A 20510-nucleotide genomic window follows, 5' to 3' on the forward strand; every position below is an offset into this window, starting at 1 on the left:
CATATGTAAAAAATGCATTATGCAAGAGTAAAAAATATTTCAAAACTGTGGATGAGGGAAGAGGAAGGAAGAAATGTTGTACTGCAGTTTATTGATTTGGGTCACATTGATATAGCTCAGATTAATAACTAGGAAATGACATGGCCAGGCAAATGTGTTAGGCATAAGCTGTTTAATAATGCCAGGAACAGTTAAATAATTTTTGCCCAGAAATTATTACCATTAGTAAGATCTAATTCGCTGACCTTGGAGGATATTCTTTAGTGAATTTTGAGGTATCCATTCCTGTTGGCAGATCAGTTTGATTATTTTTGGTTCCTAATGCAGTTATAGTTGTAAAAAGATTTTTCACTTGGTTACAAAGTAAATTAAATTGCTGCAAAATTATATTCTTGTGTAATTTTACACCCAAGTGTAAACACATTTTACATGTGAAGTATCTTCATGATGAGACTAATTGCTTACACTTGTATAGTTTTAAAGAAGAATATAATTTTGTAGCAAATTTAATTTACTAATACAGTTACAAAGTTCAGTTCCAGGCATCATTTGGCTTGCAACTAATATGCTATAGGTTCTTCATCCTTTGATTTGTAGGGTTGATATATATAAACAAATAAGCAGGATTCTGGTTATTTGAGGCTGGATAAATGTAGATCACTATAATGATGAAAATAGAATGTGGGCAGGAGGGAATATATAGTACTTTCAGGGAGAACAGGAGAAGTAGATGTATGAGTGGGTTGAAGAATTGTGCCCATAAGAATAGTGAACCAAAATAAACATGGTCGTGGTGATTTGGGATACAGTGGGTCTGTCTGTTATAAGCTAATAGGATGAAATATATAGTTGAATGTTACTATTGGATAGATGAAGCCCTTTGGTTGGAAAGACCTGGGTTCGATTCCCATGTGAGAAATCGAATTGTGTTCGATTCCTCACGTCATCCCCAGAAGTAGAGGTGTTTTTTTTTTTCCACCTGGAAACTCGGGTTTTTCTTCCCTCAGAAATGCAAACCAGCCCCGTGAACACACACACAGATTTACAGCCACGAATCTTGCAACAATATGTGGAAGAGATAGGGTCCTCACCACATGTTGGTACGCCCCTAGTTAACCATGAGTCACATTGTGGTAGTCGATCTCCTGGATAGGATATGGCACTTGAATGGGTTGGTTACTATTGGCTAGGTGAATCACATATGAATGATTACGAAATATATTAGCATACTACTAATATATGTGCAGAAGGTGAATAATTGTTGTTAGTTTTAATTTTGGGTCATAGATTGGATAGTGGAAAAGGTGAAGGAGAAAGAAAGGGATAGAGAATTGTTGTAGGAGACAATTTAGCAATAAATGATGGAAGGGAATTAAGCTTGGAGGATATTACACCTGAGTATAATAAACATTGGAGGATATATCTATAAATGAAGTGGTCACACTAGTCTTGATTGATGAATGTCACCACATAGTTCTTATCTTGGAGAGAACTAGACATGGAGAAGTTTTGGTTAAGCAATAGTATATGTTAAACTACTGAGAAATTATGACTAACTTAAAGACAATTTGAAACAATACATTGAAAGTTTGAAGGTGGTCATGCTACTCAAAAATTATTTGACTGTATTCCCAGAGTTAGTAAAATAAATTGGGTGGAGTTAAATTTACAAGTAAGTTCATTAAGCAAGAAATTCATAAAATAAATATGATGTTGAGGAACATTTGTGATAAGAGAAACATGCAGTGCAAGGCATAAAATATATGCTAAAAGTTTGGCAAGCATTTTAAAGAAAGCAAAATCAGAACAAGACAAGTATTCAGTTGAACAAGCAAAAGGAAAGCCCAATATTACTATCATTCTGTGGCATGTGAAATAGTTGCAAAAAAATAGTTTTACTGAATGCAGATGAGGAGATAGTTGAACTTATTATCTTGGGCTGTAATATTGTAAATCTTGATATAACATGGTTGATGAGTATGAGATTTTGGCACATGCTATGGAAATGTGTGAGCAAATTGGTAATGTCTTACCAGGGTTAGTCTCTAAGGAAAAACAGAATGAGTGAAGATAGTTCATTTGCACAAAGATAGTAGTGAAATGAATGAAGCAAACTCTAGGCATCCCTAGAATGTTAAGGTTTTAAAAAAGATTAGCAGATATCTGAATTCAAAAATGAATAGATGAAGAATCAGTACTTTGTTTGAAAATGGTGTCAATACTTTGTTAAGGGGAGGTTGTGTTTTAGTAATCGCAAGGAAAAGAGGAGGGATAAAACTTTAAATATCTTAACTATAACATGCTACAGTAACAATTGAAATGTTTTTTTCTTTTCATAAGAAAGATGCAAAAAAATCCACACTGACATCAGTTCTCTAGCTGTGCTATTTTTGTAATATTAGACCTCCAGTGCAGAAATATTTTCTCCCTAGAATGGAACACCTACACTTCAAGACTGATTTGTAAATAAATGGTAAGAATAACATACAAACTCTCTTTGTGCATTTGCTAATAATCTTTTTGACAACATTTTCCCATACCTTTGAATATTCTGACTACCTTGCAAAGTATCAAAACTGATATTGAGCATACTAATAAAATACAACAAAGTTTGAAACTATTTATATTCACTTCCTGGGTGATTTTATACATCATACATGGCTTTTGGGTCAACTTAAAAATAAATAAATATATATATATATATCACAGCTTCACAACCAAACTAATTATTTCGATCAAAATAGCATCAGTCTTCAGTCAGTTATCTTGTGAAACATGGACAAGATAGCCACATGCAGAACATAGAAATGTTTCAAACTTGATTTATGGAATTACGATTGCCATTTATCTCTAAGGAGCTCAGGGACTTATCCTAGAGATGATCCTCATGTAGCATATATCAGAATATTTACAATTAATACTTATCAGCTTATTTAGTTATTTTTTTACAATTAATAAATCCTCTCAGCCAATCCCACTCCCACCTAACTTCTAAGGTTGACCTGTCGGGCTTATCCTGGATTCACCATTCTTTGACAACGTATTTCATTCTCATCACGAGAAAAATGTGTTTCTCACTCTTCCGTTCACTTATGCCATTACTCAACTTTCAGGAATGTCCCCCATCCCTCAGCTTGTGCTTTCACATCTGTTCATGCGTTAAAAATTTTCTCCTGCATTAAATTGTCTTTGAATCTCTTCAGCTGACACTAATTTGACAATGTGTATAAAAGATGTCAATTTTTTTTATTTTATTTATTTTTTTTAATAGCAAATGTTGCAGCTACTGTGAATCTTTTTCACCAATGGTAGTTGATTCTTGAGTGTGTCATCATATTTGGAAAGAAATAGTATGTATATGATTATACATAAAATGCAAATTATGCAGCATACTCAATTCAGTTCCTCCTCTTTTGGTCTTTGGCAGAAGAAGGTCAGCATTGATACCTGAATTTGATTGCATTTCCAGCTATTCCTGTGTGTCACTTTTTTGTGTGTACTGGAGCATTGCCATACTGCAGTATATATTTGCATGATTTCATCTCTTCTTTCAGACAGAATTTCTTAGATTTTTCAAAAATGCTTTATGCTGCTTCACTGGTTCCTTCTTAAAGAAATTTATGATGAACGTCAGTTTTTGAAAACAATATTAACAATACTTTAAAAGGTATTTTTTAATGAAAGGTTTTTTTATTTTAAAAGGCTTTCAACATATTTCTTTAAAATGCTTACACTACTTGAAACCAATTGACCTGGTTTGGAGCAACATCTCCATATGCATTGTTTCTAATTCTGCAGTAATGCAACGACTCACTATGATACTGCATCTAGAAATATATAATAGATACGAATGGCATATAATTATTATTTTTTCTTTAAACGTTGTCAGTTAAGCTAAAAACAACAACAAAAAAAATCTAATTGCTCTGACTACTGTTGTATAGTTTTGTTTATCTGATGATGTTCTTTGCAATGACAGACCAGAAATATCTTATATTAGAAATGTGTAAATTATGGAAATTTTGAGTGATTGGATTATACTGGGTTTCCAAACAAGTTGTCATCAAATGATTTTTTGTTGATAATTTGATATAGGTTTTGAAAATGATTTCCATTCAACCTAGCTTCTACCATCTTTTGCATTTAGATGGTAACCTTAGCCAGTCTTCTAACATCATACCACAGAGTGAGTAATTAAATTTAGATGTTTGAAGAAGCTTTGCCATCTGAAAGTGCATTAGCAGTGAATAGAAAATGGTAAAGGGGTGTTTGTGGGAAGCAGTATCACGTTATGTACTTAGAATGAATCAGGTGGCATTAAATATATAATAAACAGTATAATAATCAGAAGCCTGGGGAAACAAAAGCACTGTAGAAAGACTGAGGAGAAATTTGATCAGCAAACCCATGAACAGTGCAGGAAAGAGTGGTCTGAGCAGGTGAAAGGAAATCTCAGTGTATTCTTTCATTATGTGCCAAGTAAAAGAAAGAATAATTATGGAAGGATAACGTTAATAATGAATGCAGATGGTAGGAAAGTGGCAACAATAATAGTCAAATACTGAGTGATCACTTTTTCAGGAGTGCATCCTCCACGTGGAGATTACCTTAACAGATGTGATAGACCAGTGTGGGAATGGAGATAGACAAATTTGAAAGTACTCAGAATATTACAAAATCTTGACATGATTTGAAGGAGAATTCAGTTTGCTGATGATGGTGGGGAGGGTAATACTGAGATCATGCAGAATGATTTAAGAAGACCAGCATTATGGACAAAACATAATGCATCGATGGGACTATACTGCAAAAACTGATAAAAATGGAAAACAGTAATATGAAAGTCAACAATATACATGGTGTTGAATTCCAAAGGAAATATCAGAATTGGGCAAAGGATTGCTTTCATGATGAAAAACAGACAGGTAAGAATAAAGGAAATTGTCTTTCTCTATAAGGCTTTGCTACAAGAGTATTTTTTGTGGGGAATGGGAAAATTGCACAGAGGATTCAGAGATAGATGATAAATATGGTGTATTGTCTGTAAGGTGCTAAGAGTTGATTGGAGATTTCTTGATTACAAAATTTGGTTGATAGCCAGAAAAGAGGAGGATACGATAAACATCTAAGCTATTAAGGGAGCTTTATAGAATGTTGCAGAAGAACTTTTTCAATACATGGCAGGAAGAAGGAGAGAATAAAGTATCAGTCCTGGAAATTGACTAAGAGTATGGTTAGTAAGGATGTGATGACTAGAATTTTTTGTTCGGAAAGTATTGAATAAATGGAATAGGTTACTGGAGGTAGTTGAGTATATTGTCAGTGAATGAATTAAAGGAGAGGTATGATAGGTATTGTATAATAATAAGGCCTCTGGCAGTGAAAATGCATGGATGAGATGATTTACTTCTCCTGTCCCATCACTGTTCTAAGCCTAGTATTATGCTTCACTGCAACAAATATAAACTTGAAATACTTTATAATTAGCACCAGGTTTGGGCAACCGTAATTCTTAGGCCTCCCTCCCATCCAACAGCTAAGACTATGAAGGATGCACCCCACATAGGCCCTTATTAGTCTAATTTTAGCTTTTAGTCTAATTTTTTTCCACTTATTGTTTTTGTGTACGCTTTTATAAATTTGAGACTGTATCTCTGATACAGTCTCAAATTAGCGTGTCCGCTCTCTAGTCAAGAGGCTGTGGGTTTGAATTCCGCTGTGGGTATGGATGCTTGTGATTGTCTGTGGAAATACCAGTGGTGGTGGTCAGCGGTAGATGCCGTTGGTGTAGTTGCGGTCAGTTGGTGAATTGTGAGTGGTGGAAGCAGAGTTGTAGAGTGGATGATGCCCTCCCTCGATGACTCTTTGGACTCCCTGGAGGTGACAAATAATAATAATAATAATAAACAATATGTGCTGCCTCCAGCTTTTATCCAGCTCAACTGAAATTTCGTATATATCTGAAATATATGCCATCTCCCTAAAAGCTCTTGCTGAAAATTCTTGACTTTGTGTGAAAGAGAGCATTATTGTATTGGCAAGAGAGGAAAGTGATTCATCAGTTAATTTAACTTACCACCGTTCCCCCATCCAGGTTTTTTTATGCTATAGTTTGTACTTTCTTTATAATCTTTTGCCTGTTCATGTATATTATGCCATAATTCTAACAGCCTTTTCCATTATATTGACACGAAATTATATTTGTGTTTAATCCTTTCCTCAAGCATAAGCAGAGTTTGCACATGAAGTATCTTCATGACTAATCTATTGCGTATAGTTACTGACTTCACATCAGAACATTATGGAAAGGGTCACTACCCTAACTGGTTTCAACCTTTATTGAGACCTCATTAGTAGAAGTCAAACCCAACCCAAGAAGACACTAAGGCTAAATCAATGCAGAATTTATATTTTCTGAAATGGTGTGTCACCGTGTTTTTAAATACTTCAGATTCAGAGATAGTTATAGTAAGTTTTTTTCCCAGTGAGTTATAAAGTATATTATACTTCGCAAGAAATGATATTCTTGTTTAATTTTTTTCCCAAGCATAAGTAAATAGTTTTGCATTATGGGATACTAAGGCAGTGGATGTGAAGTCAACAGCTTCTATATACAAATAGACTACTTGTGAGGATACTTCACATGCAAACTTTTTCGTGTTTATGTGTAGGTAAAGGATTAAACATGAATATAATTTCTTGTCAAGAATAATATACTTTATCACCCATTTGTTTTGTGTTTGAGAACTATTTCAAATGTGTTGCTGAAATTTTTTGCATTTGTTAATTTTGTGCTATTACAGCTTTCAACGCTATATTTTATTTCTAGAAACGCATTAAGGTTAATTGTTTTGGTTTGTATTTATTATGCAAATAAGTAGGTGTATATCTGAAAAAAAAAAAGAAAAGTGAATTTAACCATTATCCATTGAAAAAGTAGGATGAACAATGTATTTACAATTAATGTAAATCATTTCACTTGAGTTTTTCCCATCTTGGATTGAATTGTCTAGGAGATGCGCAAATATCATTTGTATTGTTCTTACTCTGTTGTTCCTGAAACTTCTGTTTGGAAGAAAGAAAGAATTCTTATGTTTTTGTATAGCTCTTGGGAAATATTGTACTCATACTGTTGACATCTTAAATTATATCTAGTTAAGTGATTTTTATGCCTAAATATTCATTTGTTCCTATTGCAAAGTGTCGAAATCATTAGGGAGTGAGTAATACTTTTAAGTGAGACTATATAGTGGAATTTTGAAAATGTGGTTTGTCGCTTGTTACTGATACAGGAAAGAATCATCATCTGTAATTTCTGTAAGTCTTTCAGGCTTTTTCCATTTATGCCATATCTACAAATTCATATTTCAATCTTGTAACTGAATTGCCAATTCTTCCAAGGTCTTATCATTGAGAGGCAATTCACAAGATTAAAAGGAAGTTTGCATTTTACATAATTCGATTCCATCTTGATATTCTCAATTTCTGCATTGACAATAATAAAATATATCTTGGCATCTAACATTGTTAAAGGCTTATTAACTAGACATGATCCATATACCTTCTACATTAATCATAAAATTCAGCAATATTATAAATTATAACAAATATAGCATCAGAAATATTGTATTTTTACTTCAGGAGGATGTCGGCCAGAGGATGGAGTACCAGATATGACTGTTATCAGTGATATTGATCAAAGTGGTATCAACATGAATCTTAAGATCCGCTATAACAGAGACCAGATTTATGTATCCTTAATTTTTTTATTAGTTTTCTTAATTATTAACATTGCTCATAGTGAATTTTAAGTTGTTTGCATATTTATTTTTGTTCCAGTTAAAGTATAAACTTTGTTTAGATTTGGAAAGCCATAATACATTATCCAGCACAAGTACTATGGCATATTTTGAAAAATTAATATTGTTTTTTTTGGGAAAAAAAAAAATGAAGGTTTTAATTGAACAAATTTTGCTGTTATTTGTTAAATATGACATTTGACTTTTTAAATAAATACCTGTGCTATTACAAATTATAGTTATCATTTTTAGATTCCTACAGATATAAATATATTCACACATCCACACCACATTAATTACATAAGCATCTGTGGTACCTAAGGTTTTTGTAGGGAAGTCATGGAATCTTCATCTTATTTCAAATAATCTTTTTCTGCTATTATACTTTCTGATATGCTGTTAATGAGTAAACAGAAATTCAGTACACTGATGAAATCCATCAAAATGATTAATAAAATGATATACCATATCATTCTGATGTAATGATTTTTATTGTAGAAGCATTTATTCTTTGTAAAGCAAAGGTTGTTTTTACTTCTGGCAGTGTTTTGTGGGAGTTTAACTTCAGCTAATTATGAACAGCTGTGAATGTGTATTTATTTTTTTTGTCATTCTTGTTACTATTATGAAGTAATCACTTATAATTTTTTAAAAAAAGTTATATTATCCCTCTATACATCCAGACTTGCTACTAGTTTAAGTACGTGTTTATTATTATTTTCCTGATCTCTATGAAGTCATAAGACTCATCATGAGAGGTCAACACAAAATTTATCATACCACTGCTTAAACTCATCCACCATTTTGCACTTTTACCATCCTCTCAGGTCTTGCATCCATGCTCCAAAAAATCCAAAAGAATGTCATTGTATGCTTTACCCTCATCCTGCTCTTTTCCTGTATTGTAAAGGGCAGCCTGTGGATTATCCATTTTAAAATATACACTGGTGCATGAATGATGGAAGCAAATTTGATTTCTGAGTGTGGAGTTCAACTCTGACTAAAATGTGTTGAATATGTCATTAGTGTTCAGATATATGTTGTACCTGGTTGACTAATTGGATAGCTACTCCATTCTCCAATCAGCAGCTGTACTTAACATCCATTGTGGTATGGATGTTTGTAAAAGTCTAACTGGAAGAAAGAACTTTTATTTCTGCAAATCCGCTTATTGATTATTTTATTTTATTTTGAACTTTGCACATGTAGGACCAGAAGAAGCCTAGGCCCCAACAACATTATGTGCAACCAACTCTAGACCTGGGGATTCAAAGTCCTTCAGTGTGCCCTGCAACCCCCTCCCATTTATTTTCATCCTATGAGTGACCTTTGGAGTGTCTTCCACAATAAGATCCGGAATTCCGTTGAAGTACCAAGTAATAATATTTTCCTAATTGCAGTGAAAACAGTTCTTCGAGTCAAATTATGGGGTTTTCCTGCTATGAGTCCTGTGACATACGAAGACACGGGCGTTTAAAAGTAATGCCTGCAGCGCAGTGCATGAAACGTAATTGGCCTTGAAATGTGTCCAGTCTTGTTTTGTTCATTCCTTCGTTAAGCTTAGTGTACAATTTTCTCGTATTATTGCGTACACAATGGATGAGTCACATCAAAGCGAGTAAAACAATGCATAATCAAATTTTTGAAGCACGAAAATGTGTGCTATTGAAATTTGCCATCAATTTTGTCTGCAAAATTGATGGTGAAGACTTACAGCATCAATATGCTGTAAGTCTTGCGACATTTTGTATATGGGTCGAATACTTCATATATAATTACAAGGTTTTAATGGTGAAGGAACAATTGCAGGGAAGAATTCTCCATGCTTGCTATGCAAGCTCATTAATTGAGAAAGAAGTAATATTTATTTGTTAATAAATGCATGCATTTATAAGCATTCCATTTAGGCTTTTATTTTTGTAGGCAGAAGACGTCTTATGTTGCACGGCAATAATTGAGCTTTGCATTGTGTATCAATGGCTGATGCTTGCTCATTAAGTCAAGCTACCTTGGTTTGCTTGGTTGCAGGAGCTTCCAGGTCCTCATAGCAGCACTGTGATTTCATGCGCATGCATCGGCATTTCACTTTGCTTCACCCTGTTGTTTAAACACAAGCCATCAGTGGCAAATTCTCCATGCTTGCTGTGCAAGCTCATTAATTGAGAAAGAAGTAATATTTATTTGTTAATAAATGCGTGAATTTATAAGCATTCCATTTAGACTTTTATTTTTGTAGACAGAAGACGTTTTAAGCTTTGTGTTGTGTATCGAAGGCTGACGCTAGTCGAGCTACCTTGGCTTGCTCGTTTGTGGGAGCATCCAGGTCCTTGCTTCAGCACTGTGATTTCATGCGCACACATAGCCATTTCCGCTCTCTCCACATCATCTCACTCTGTTGCTTAAACACTGGCCATACGCAGTCAAAGTAGCTCTAGCCAGTGAGCTTCAGCCAGCCTTTACAAGTGTTTGTGTTACTTCGGAAAATTAAGTTACAACCAACTTCTTATGACGATGTTATTGACAAATTCATAAAGAAGAATCATAGGGTAGAGTTTGTATTCAAGTAGCTAAACTGAAAAAGATAGAATATCATTTGTAAAATGAATGTTGTATTTGTATGATTAAATGTACATAAATTTCTAAATATATAGTTTTAAATGGTCAGTAATTCATCATTCCACTAATCAGACTTCAGTCACGCCTCTCACTCCCTGAATGACAACAAGAGCACAAATGTGAATTTCAAGACCAGCATTCGCCCCTGAACAATTGTAAATGTGGGAAAATTTTGTTACATAGTGGAGAAACGTATTGAAAGGGAGAGACGTTTTATAAAGAAATTATGAAGTTAAATTAGAAACTCATTTATTATTATTATTATTATTATTTCACTATAATTTCGTTTGAACGGGGAGTTATCACAATGGACATTACTTTCCGAACGCCCCTGGTGGACACAGTTGCATTTAGTCTCCTGGAATTATTTGAACTTAGGTCTTTTGCAGATTCTATTCTCTGGGGGAAATCATGAAATAACACGCACAATGAAATGAATAATATCAAAGAAGACGATGTTTGATTGATTTATCATAGTATTATATGAACCTGATGGGTTTAAACTATTTAACTATGTCCCGAGGATAATAATAAAGTAAATCCATTTGTCGCATATTGATATCCACAGAGTAATCATCGGGTAATGGTACGAAGGACAGTTCTGTAGAAATCTCCGTTTTGTATAATTTCAGGTAGATATTTTATGTTTATCCATATTTGTTCGTTACTGCTGGTAAGGCTGTTCTATGTTTGCCTTGTATACAGTGTCCATTTTTTTTTCGTTTTTTTAAATCTATCATACACGTGCTACCGAAGAGAGCGGTATAATATTGATTCTTTTATCCAGAGCTAACGAAGCTTGTAGTTCTCTAATCTATGGAAAGTCTCCCCTCATGTCATTGATGGTGAGTCACCTGCTTTGACTCACCTACTAGGAGACACGTGCAGTCTGGCAGGCTTCGATGACAGCAGCTGCAAAATATTGTAGGTTAATCTAACTGGCTGTTTTCTTAGATGTGGGGCACATAACATGCCGTTTATTTGAAATACGCGCTTTACACTATTATCCGACAATTTTCCTTCAAAAATTAGGTAAGCCAGTTGAAGTGAATGATGCATTCCCTTTTGCCCGCCTCGCACAGTCACATTTTATTGTTCCCTATTAAACAAACACTGTTTAACAGAAGTGTTAACATTATCTTTTCTAAACTGTTATTTGAAAAAATATTCTTAATACACTCAATGTTTTTTTTTTTATGTAGAATCTTTATAAAAAATTAAGAATTCTTATTTCTGTTTCAATCGCACCATTTGCAAGCACACCAGGGGGCGAAATGGAGCTGAGTTGTATATGTGAATAAGTCATTTCTGTCTCGATGAAATGTAATAAAAAAAAAAAAATTAGGATTCGGGATACATTCAAAGATACCATTGTTATTTCAGTTTTTTTTTGTTTTTTTTGGCAAGTTATATGAAATTATTGATAATCCCTATTAACAGTGGATTTGATGAAATTTAATCTAAATTTAGAATCGCTCTTCACATTTGTCGAGCCATTTCAATTTTATTTTCAGTCACATCATTTGGTAATAAAATTATGTCTAACGTTCTTAAATCCAAAAACGGGTCGAAATTTAATAACATGTATTATAATTTGTGACGTACTTGATGAAATTTTACAAGTGTATAACTACTTGATAGCGATCTACGAATTACCTCATTTTGTTGCGGTTATAGTAGTTCTCGCGAAAAAAACAAATTTCGGCAGTTAAAAATTCTTCCCTGAACAATTTCACCAAATGTTGTGTATCACTTGATAACTCCTCATGAACGTTAGTTATGAGACTCTAATTGTATTATATTTAGCATAAATCAGAGCGCTGGTCAGTTTATTTTCATTCTTAAAACTAGTTCTCGGTTCAAGATTGTTTACTACAATATATTTCGCGGTGTAATTCTTCACATTTTTATTAGCAAAGCGATTCGAAATGATGATTGAATTAAAATTTAGTGTTTAGGATCTCAAATGTCATGTAGTTTCAACTAGGCATGAAATAAATAAAATTACGCTTGGAGAGTGATAATGAGCTATTACGAAAATATGTTTATACTCAATTCCTTATTTATCATTTTGAATGCTTTTACGGGATACAGTAAAGACAGTAAAATTATAAAAGGGAAAAAATATATTCATTAAATCCTGCCATAGGTTTGGATGTTTGCAGTGGTTTTTAGGTGGGAGATGAACGCCATTGCTTAGCATGAGACCTCCACGACTGCTTATTGGAGGCCTGAAATGGTTTGATAAAAGTCCAGTGTTTGGTCTTTTGGTCTTAATTCATTCCATAATCCGATTTCTGGATTATGGAAAAGAATTAAGTAAAAAAAAATACAAAAAAATTTTCTTTCATACTGAAGCCTGAATACTACAATAACAGCAATTCCTCACAGTTTTCAGTACTTTTTACCCATAGCTGTAAAGATCACTTCCCAGAATGTATTACAAAAATTTTAAAACCACCTCTAAAATTTCTGTAATATTCATTTAATTTTCTTAGTTTTCATGTTCCTTTGACTTGTCTTATCATGAATGATCTGGAAGATCTGCCTTTGTCTTGTATGATGAGCATGTGTTACATCAGGTATCATGAGCTTGAACAATCTGGCCTTGCCGTACATACCATCTTTACTAAGCAGAGTCCTCTGCAATAAGATTAAAATCCTACATAAGAACAGATTTCTTACGGAATGTTTTACAAGGAAACTTGAGAAATGTTACTTCATTTTTCAAAGTTAAATAGATCTGATGGTCTACATTTATATCCTTTATGGGAGATAATACTTGTTCAATCTGCTAACCTTTCCTCCTTGTTGATTCAATTATGTATTTCTTTTTATATAATTAAGAATTTGTTGATTTAGGCAAGTCAAATTTGCAATATTCCTTCTAAGTTGTTGTTAGGATAGCATAATTAGAGAAGTATCGAATAGGTCAGTTTTATGTTTAGGTAATTGTTGCTTATTTTAATTGGCTAATTACTTACTGAAATGGTGTTTCACGTTATCTCGTCAAATAAATCTCTTTTTATGATGGTCATTATTATTATACTGCATTCGCACTTCATTTGAAAAATATTCTGATTGAAATGTTAAACAAGAAGGGAGTTGTATTCCCTTTAATAACATGAGATTCCTTCATCAGACCTCCTTTGAATTTCTCGGAAAATGGCAAGATAATATGATTATCGGTGCTCTGAATTGAGTTGAGATTGTCAGGGAACAAAAGAAGTCATTGAATGCTGTTTTGTTTATTATATAACATTCTTTGGTGACATCCTTGGAAGATCCTATAAAGCTAATTGATTCTATGAAATCCTGACTTGTGTTTGTTTTTGGATTGGCATGTTTTTAATTTTTTTTTAATCAACCTAACAAGAAATCGCCAAACCACTTATTTGCAAGAATACTTTGCATATAGAAAATACATAAGTGGAAAGAACCTATTGATGCAGCTTAGTTTTTAAAGGAAACAGTATGAAGATGAGGAGGATGAAAGTTTGTTCATTAAGTTCTATCCAAGTTTTGAGCCAAATATCTGAGAGGGAGGATCATTCTATTAAGCAAACTTTCTGGATAGTATCAAGAATTTGTAGTGAAATTTTAAATTTATTACCTCAAACATGAGAACAGTATTCCAAAGCTAGGTGAGTTTGGGATTTATCTATTGTTAGGAGTTATACAGATGAGAAATGCCTTGAGTGGAAAAGGATACCTTAATATTTTGAGTTGACAGATGGGTCTTCCTTCTAGCAAGAATTATTTCAGCTATTTGGTTCAAGCAGTTTGAATTCGAAAATCAAAAATAATAATCACACCTTATAAACAGGTAGTCAGAATTATTGAGGTCATCTTATTTGGTGTCATTATAGCTAAAAGGAAATGAGGATGGTTTAGGCTAAGGACTTTTTTGAAAAGGATTAACAAAGTCTAAGTCATCAGGAAGAGCTGTCGTTTGTGAGGAGAGTCGGTTAAAAAAAAAGTCCAAGGTATCAGACTGAGAATTATCCAGTAATCTGGTGGGTAAATGGACCGTTTGTGTTAGATTGCTGCTAACAGTGGATATACTTTGGCATCTCTTCCGTCTTGATTGATGGATTTGGAGACCAGAAGCCAATTTGAGCAGCCATTGACATCCCTAAGGAAGATAACTGTATTGTTTCAGACTTAGACAAAAGTTGACTGAAAAATAATGAGAGGCCGTGGTGGATTTTCACTATTTGGACAAGTGTGGTAAGGAAATTTTGAACCCAGCGGATCGTAAGAAATTTTAGGTTTGGCATATCTGATGTGACAAAATCACATGCACTGCCCTTGTATGTGGGAGGGGGAAATCATGTAAAGTGGCGGATAGTTGAGACATTGAACAAAATAATAGACCTAACTAATGATGCACGTAAGTTGGCATATATCACATATTTGTTTGTGGTAAGGCCATGAGTGGCTTTTTTTAAATTTTTTTTTTTTATATCAACAGAAAAAGGAAAATAATCTGAGAATACTACACGGAATTATATAGGATGTAGCTGATAATAATAATTGTAATAAAGAAATCTTCCTATATGTAACAAGATGATCTCTGACCATAACTGTCTTTGAGTGTTTATCACTTTTGTCTTTTAGGCAGCGTATTGCAAACATATGTGTCGAGAGCACACAACAAAAATTGAATGTGGCGCTGATTAAATAATAAAAAAAAAATTACAGTTTGAAAACATCCTGTATTTAGAGCCACAGATATTTTGTATGGCGAATCGTTACATACGACATCGAATATTTTTATTGCATTCATTCCTGGGTTTATGAGAACGCTGCACTTCCATTGCAGGTATGTATCCAGTGCAGCCATTCTCCTAGCTTGATCTTACGTCCATAAAGAAAGTTACAGATTCTTGGTCATTATTTTTAGTGCTTCTTCAACGGGGGATAGATATATATACTTAATTCTTTATTATTATTATTTTTTTAACTCAAATCGGAGAAACTTTCTTCCATATTGCTATATTTAGTACATACGCCGAGCGTCGTTTAAATTGAAATACGTTTGTGTTTCTTCATCGTTTCACTTATCGAATTCATCAGGGAATTTTTCGGTGCCTTACGTATCAATCGAAGACAGTTGACAGTTCCTTCCCATTTAAGAACGCCCGATTGTATCAGCGGAATCGTTATATTTACACGAATTCTTTAAGCATATTTCTATTCCTTGTAGAGGTAGTGAGTACACAAGAAAACCCGTTCTCATTGTGCCTAAAACGATTGCTTTCCATTGCAAGGTACATCGGCCATCCCTGGTGTATCTGTCGACCAGTATCTTCACTTCCTTATAAACAAAAGATGGTGTCTCATTCTATCCATAGTTTGTAGTCAGCTGTCGGAGCTCTCCGAGTTCGTCAACCTTGTGGCTGCCTCTACCCAGAGAAAATATCGATTGGAAGCTCTAGACGGACTGTGCCATCATTCTCTTTCGTTCGCGAAGCCTCATTTTGAACGTAAAGGCTACCGATTTCGCTAAATTCGCTTTTGTTGATAGGATTCAATTAATTGCGAGTACAGCGGTAAAGTACTCAGGTATAAACATCCTCAATTACACATCAGTGCTTAACAGTTCACTTCCGACCCTATTTGCCCAGCGCAGGACTTGCTTCCGGGTACTTTGGCATTCACACCGTGAAAAGTCCCTCTTCATGTGAAAGAAAAACAAACAGATAAAGTCATTCGCCCGTTGATCAACGTCTAAGAAGAATTTTTAGAAAGGAACGGTTTTAATTGCTTTCGAAGACGCGGATTGGTGGGGAAACACCTCCCATCTACTGTATTCGTTTTATTATTAAAACGAAACAAAATTACACCTTAAAAACTTTCATCACCTCTTGATGTATTTGCTTTTATGTTAATTAAGATATTCGCAAAGCGGTTAATATCTTTCAAACGTTGCTAAATGAATGCCATTTTAGCGTTGTTTTTTACGCGAATTAAATTTTTCTATTTCAAATAGACAAAATCCTATATATCACTATTTTACATCGAAAGTCATCCAGTTAAGAATTAGTAGTATGACCATATAGTCATTACTTGACCTTTAGAAACATTGAAAGAAAATATTGCGCAGACTCATTGCGGTTTTTATTCTGATCATCTGTAATTGGTCACAGTTGTTTGAGTAATCCCTTTCTATTGGATCTTAATGTACTTGACAATGTTGATTACACATTCTTTAAAGGATGCGTAAATATAACCGGTAATTAAAGCATTCCTTGACTGCATACTCATCGCTAATCGTCAACACCAGTCACGCAGCACTCATTCTGTAAATGTTGACAACAGGAAAGACAAAATTAATTGCGTTAAATAGTCCCTTATGTGCTCCTTATTCTGACGTAAGATGCTTCTATAATGTCACTCATTTGTTCCAAAAGATGACTCAGTAATTGCAAGCTAGCATTTCTTTCCGGTCCAACCCATGTTTCTGTGACATTGGGATAGCGAAGTGAAAGGGGGACGAAATGAGTGTTTTGCTGCATTTAGGTGTCAAAGGTTGCACTGAGTAATCTTAAAAATGGGATCCAGTAACACTTGTTCTTGTGAATAGCGGGAGTGGCCCCGTCCATCTACGAGCATATGCTGTTAGCTCTATAAGCAATTCTTAAATATTTATTTACAGTTTACTTTCGTATTACGTCAAGTGCCTATTTGATGTTCAATGATTTAAAGTAATAATATTTGCTTTAATGTAATATAATGTGTTGCAAGAAATAAACTCTTGCACTGCCGCATATGTCCTTTCACAACAGACCTTGTTAAGGGGCCGTTGGGTCCCTCACTTTCCTAAATGGCGATCTGAGAAGCTTTACACTTGCGTTAAATCACTTCTTACCCCCCCTTTTCCTCCCCCATTCAGTTCAAATGGCCTTGCAGTATGCGGCTGTTTTCAGTTTTATGGCATTTAACGTATAAAAAGTCTTCAGTCGCTTGGGCTTTTCAGCTGCGTGTCTACCTAATTAGAGGACGGGCAGAGCTTAGTGCACGAGAAATCGCCATGCTGAATAGAATTCGTAAACAATCTGCAGATATCAGTGTCAGACGAACACCTGCCCACTAGCACGCGTGCTGTATACGTGATTAGGGTTAGAAATTTTATCGAAATATTCACATTGAGCAGACGTCTTCCATAGCATTTTGTCGTTAGGTCTTCTGCCATATATTTTAACATTCATGATGTTCGTTGACCTATTATTATACTTGTAGGTGCTAGGATTACTTGATCTTTATAAATACCACAGTACATTTTCGCGGAGATTAAACGTAGATCCCATAAATATACTTGGAAGGAATGTATTGATTGTAATTATAAGAAGATAAAGGTTTCTACAAACAAAACGCCTTTTATTTCATGTACGTAATTACTTGCATCAATAGGCAACTGAATAATGCATTCCATATGGTGTATAATTCACAATCGTGAGCCACTCAAGAATACACGAAACTGTTTCACAGCAAACATGATTTATCATAATCCGACTCCTAGTTTTAATGTCAATCCCATCAGTTGCGATGGGCAGGACATGGAGGGGGGGGGAGGGTGAGTAAAATCGAGTGACTGGTAAACGGCAGGGAAAAAAAAGTGGTACAATCTCTTCGACTGGGGGGGGGGTTGCAATCATATGAAAGTTTCGTTTTTATTATTAATATGAAATGCATTTTAGTAATCAAAAACAATTCATTTTAATACGATAATATGCTTGTGTACAAGTGTACTAAATTACTTTTGTAATAGAGAACTGGCATGGATATATATAGCCCACTGTTTGTTTAAACTCAGTAAAAAACCGTCTACTTTCTCTACAGTCATGCTGTAAAGAAAATATACAGTTGATGTTGTACAGCCATGATCTGTATGCACATACAGATGCTTACTTTTTTTTTGCCCAACAAATTTCTTCTTCCTTGTCGAGTTTTTATGGGAATTGATATCGGACTTGCCGGTATTTATTTTTCTCCGTTGTCAGCTCCTCGCGATGTGGTCTTGGAGCACTAGGTCATGAGATATCCATCTAAGGATGAAAGTAACGTCATGTCCTACGATCATGCCTTTCGGCCCGTGCAGTGGGAAGTATTAGTAAACAATACTGTGGTTTGCGCTCACTAGAAACGATAAACCAGTGCACTACCCAGTGAAGGAACTTCCATGAATTATTGATCGAGGCCTAGAGCAGAAAGTGCCCGCTTGTACTTCTTATATAAAATATTTTTGCCTTCCTGTTATGTTAAATTTCTAATGTTATACGTTTCGTTATACTTTGGCTGTTGTACGTAACGTCATATTCTCTTGGGCGCTTGTTACGCCCTCCAAAATGAGTCATATGATTTATTTATTTGAGAAGGATAACGACGACTATTTGAACCACATGTACTGCATGACCAGAACCTCTACTTTTGTATTGCATAATACCACGTCACGCACTATAATGCAGACTCGAATGTGTTTTAAACATATTTTGCTGGTTGATTAGACGTTTTGGCTAAATTAAAACTATTCCGCTAGCAACAGGGCCACTCCAGCGATACAAGAGCTTCAATCCATAGTTCTCATCCAGTTGGACTAGGGATTTAGGAAGCCAGGAACGTTGACGTAACTTCGCCGATAGTTGTCGTTGTGGGTAGGCGTCATACTCTGATTTAAGTAATGATATTGCTTTGTCATTCACGACCATAGCTTGAACCTGAGGATTAATTATCGACTGTTTTGCAAGACGTGATTTTCAATCCCCTGCACGTCGATGTTCGTAAACATTTTGTTTACGTCCACCTTGCAAAAAAGTGTCTACGGGTATTTTCATGGACTCATTCCACCATTTCCAACCCATAAACACACAAGCAGGTGCTAGCAATTGCCACAATAATATACGAAGCTTGGCGCGTCTTTCAAACTCAGAGTTTTTTTTTTTTTTTTCTGTTTAGTATAAAATGAGTGAGGCATTTAAAATTTTCATGACTAATGCTTTAAATTATTTTAACTTAAAACTAGAAAGAATGCTCATGTGGTGTCTGCCACATGAGCATTTTTTTTTAACACTTTAAAGTTTTTAAATTAAACCGAACACAACAAGCGTATGTTCTTATGTTCAAGCAGAGGGTTATCATAACTGATCTAGACAGTTTTTTGGCAGAGTAAAGACCGTGTTGTCTTCATTCACATAAGCTATTCCGCTTATAACTGCTTGAAATAATAATTAAACAATTTTACACTTGGTATACGAACTGCCCACGATTAGATTATATTCTCAATAAATTTATCTGCTCAATATTAGAATGGCAACTTTAATATTTAAAAAAGAAAAAAAAAATTGTCTTTACTGTGGATCTCGCCTTTTTTTTTTTTTTTTTTTTAATATGAATCCCACCCATTCTTGGTTTATGATTGAAATCAGTGTTGTAGTTAATGGAAACGTTGCCTGTTCTATAAATTCTTAGAATGTCGATTTTCAAAAGACAAAATGACGAAATTCTTTTCATATGCCATAATGTTTTTTAAGCCTTCTTTTAGTTCCTAAAACCGAACGAAGAGTTTTGTTTCGTGCAATTTAATGTAAATGAAGCATGACCAAGAGATGCTCAAATTGCTTGAAAAACCAGTGTTCGTATAAAAAGATTTCGAATATTTGGTTTAAAAACTTAAATAGCTACTACCAGCGGCAGCAAAGCACACAACGAAGTTTACTCTAGTATCAGCGCTCGCTAAGCAACAGGAACGGACTATTTTACTGTCGACTTTACGTTGTATTATTATTCGTGCCGTTTTCCAAATGGAGTGAATCGGATGGTTTTGATATGGTGTAGCACTTTTTGTCTTCTGGACGCACTTTTATCTCTGGCTACATTTCACAGATTCAGTAACGCTAAAGTACTTGAAAATATCCATTACGAGAATGCAATCCAAATACTCTTCCAAACAAGCACATTTTGCGTAGTCAGGGAGTTTTAAGTAGCTATTTCTTCTAGCGGACTGGTCTTCATTGAAGACTACTTTTTTCTGCGTCTTCAAAACGAATGAGAAAATTTCTTTCCGGAACACTGCACCCTTCACTGCTATGTTGA

At 34.5% G+C, this 20510-nt stretch overlaps 1 protein-coding gene across 2 annotated transcripts in view; it reads left to right on the top strand.

Annotated features, from left to right (window-relative positions):
* Myo81F (unconventional myosin 81F) overlaps positions 1 to 20510 on the top strand; it is a 454212-nt gene that overhangs the window by 6047 nt on the left and 427655 nt on the right. The window contains exon 2 of one of the 2 annotated variants that reach the window (XM_090398885.1): positions 7642 to 7751. In XM_090398885.1, the coding sequence (XP_090255011.1) occupies positions 7642 to 7751 (110 nt within the window). Of the gene's footprint in view, positions 1 to 7641; positions 7752 to 10947; positions 11048 to 20510 lie in introns of those variants that run through there. The other variant, XM_090398887.1, reaches the window with a different exon arrangement.

The sequence above is a fragment of the Typopeltis vanoorti genome, chromosome 10 (genome assembly GCF_054136105.1).
Source record: "Typopeltis vanoorti isolate ZY-2024b chromosome 10, IOZ_Tvanoo_1.0, whole genome shotgun sequence".
Taxonomy (NCBI): Eukaryota; Metazoa; Arthropoda; class Arachnida; order Uropygi; family Thelyphonidae; genus Typopeltis; species Typopeltis vanoorti.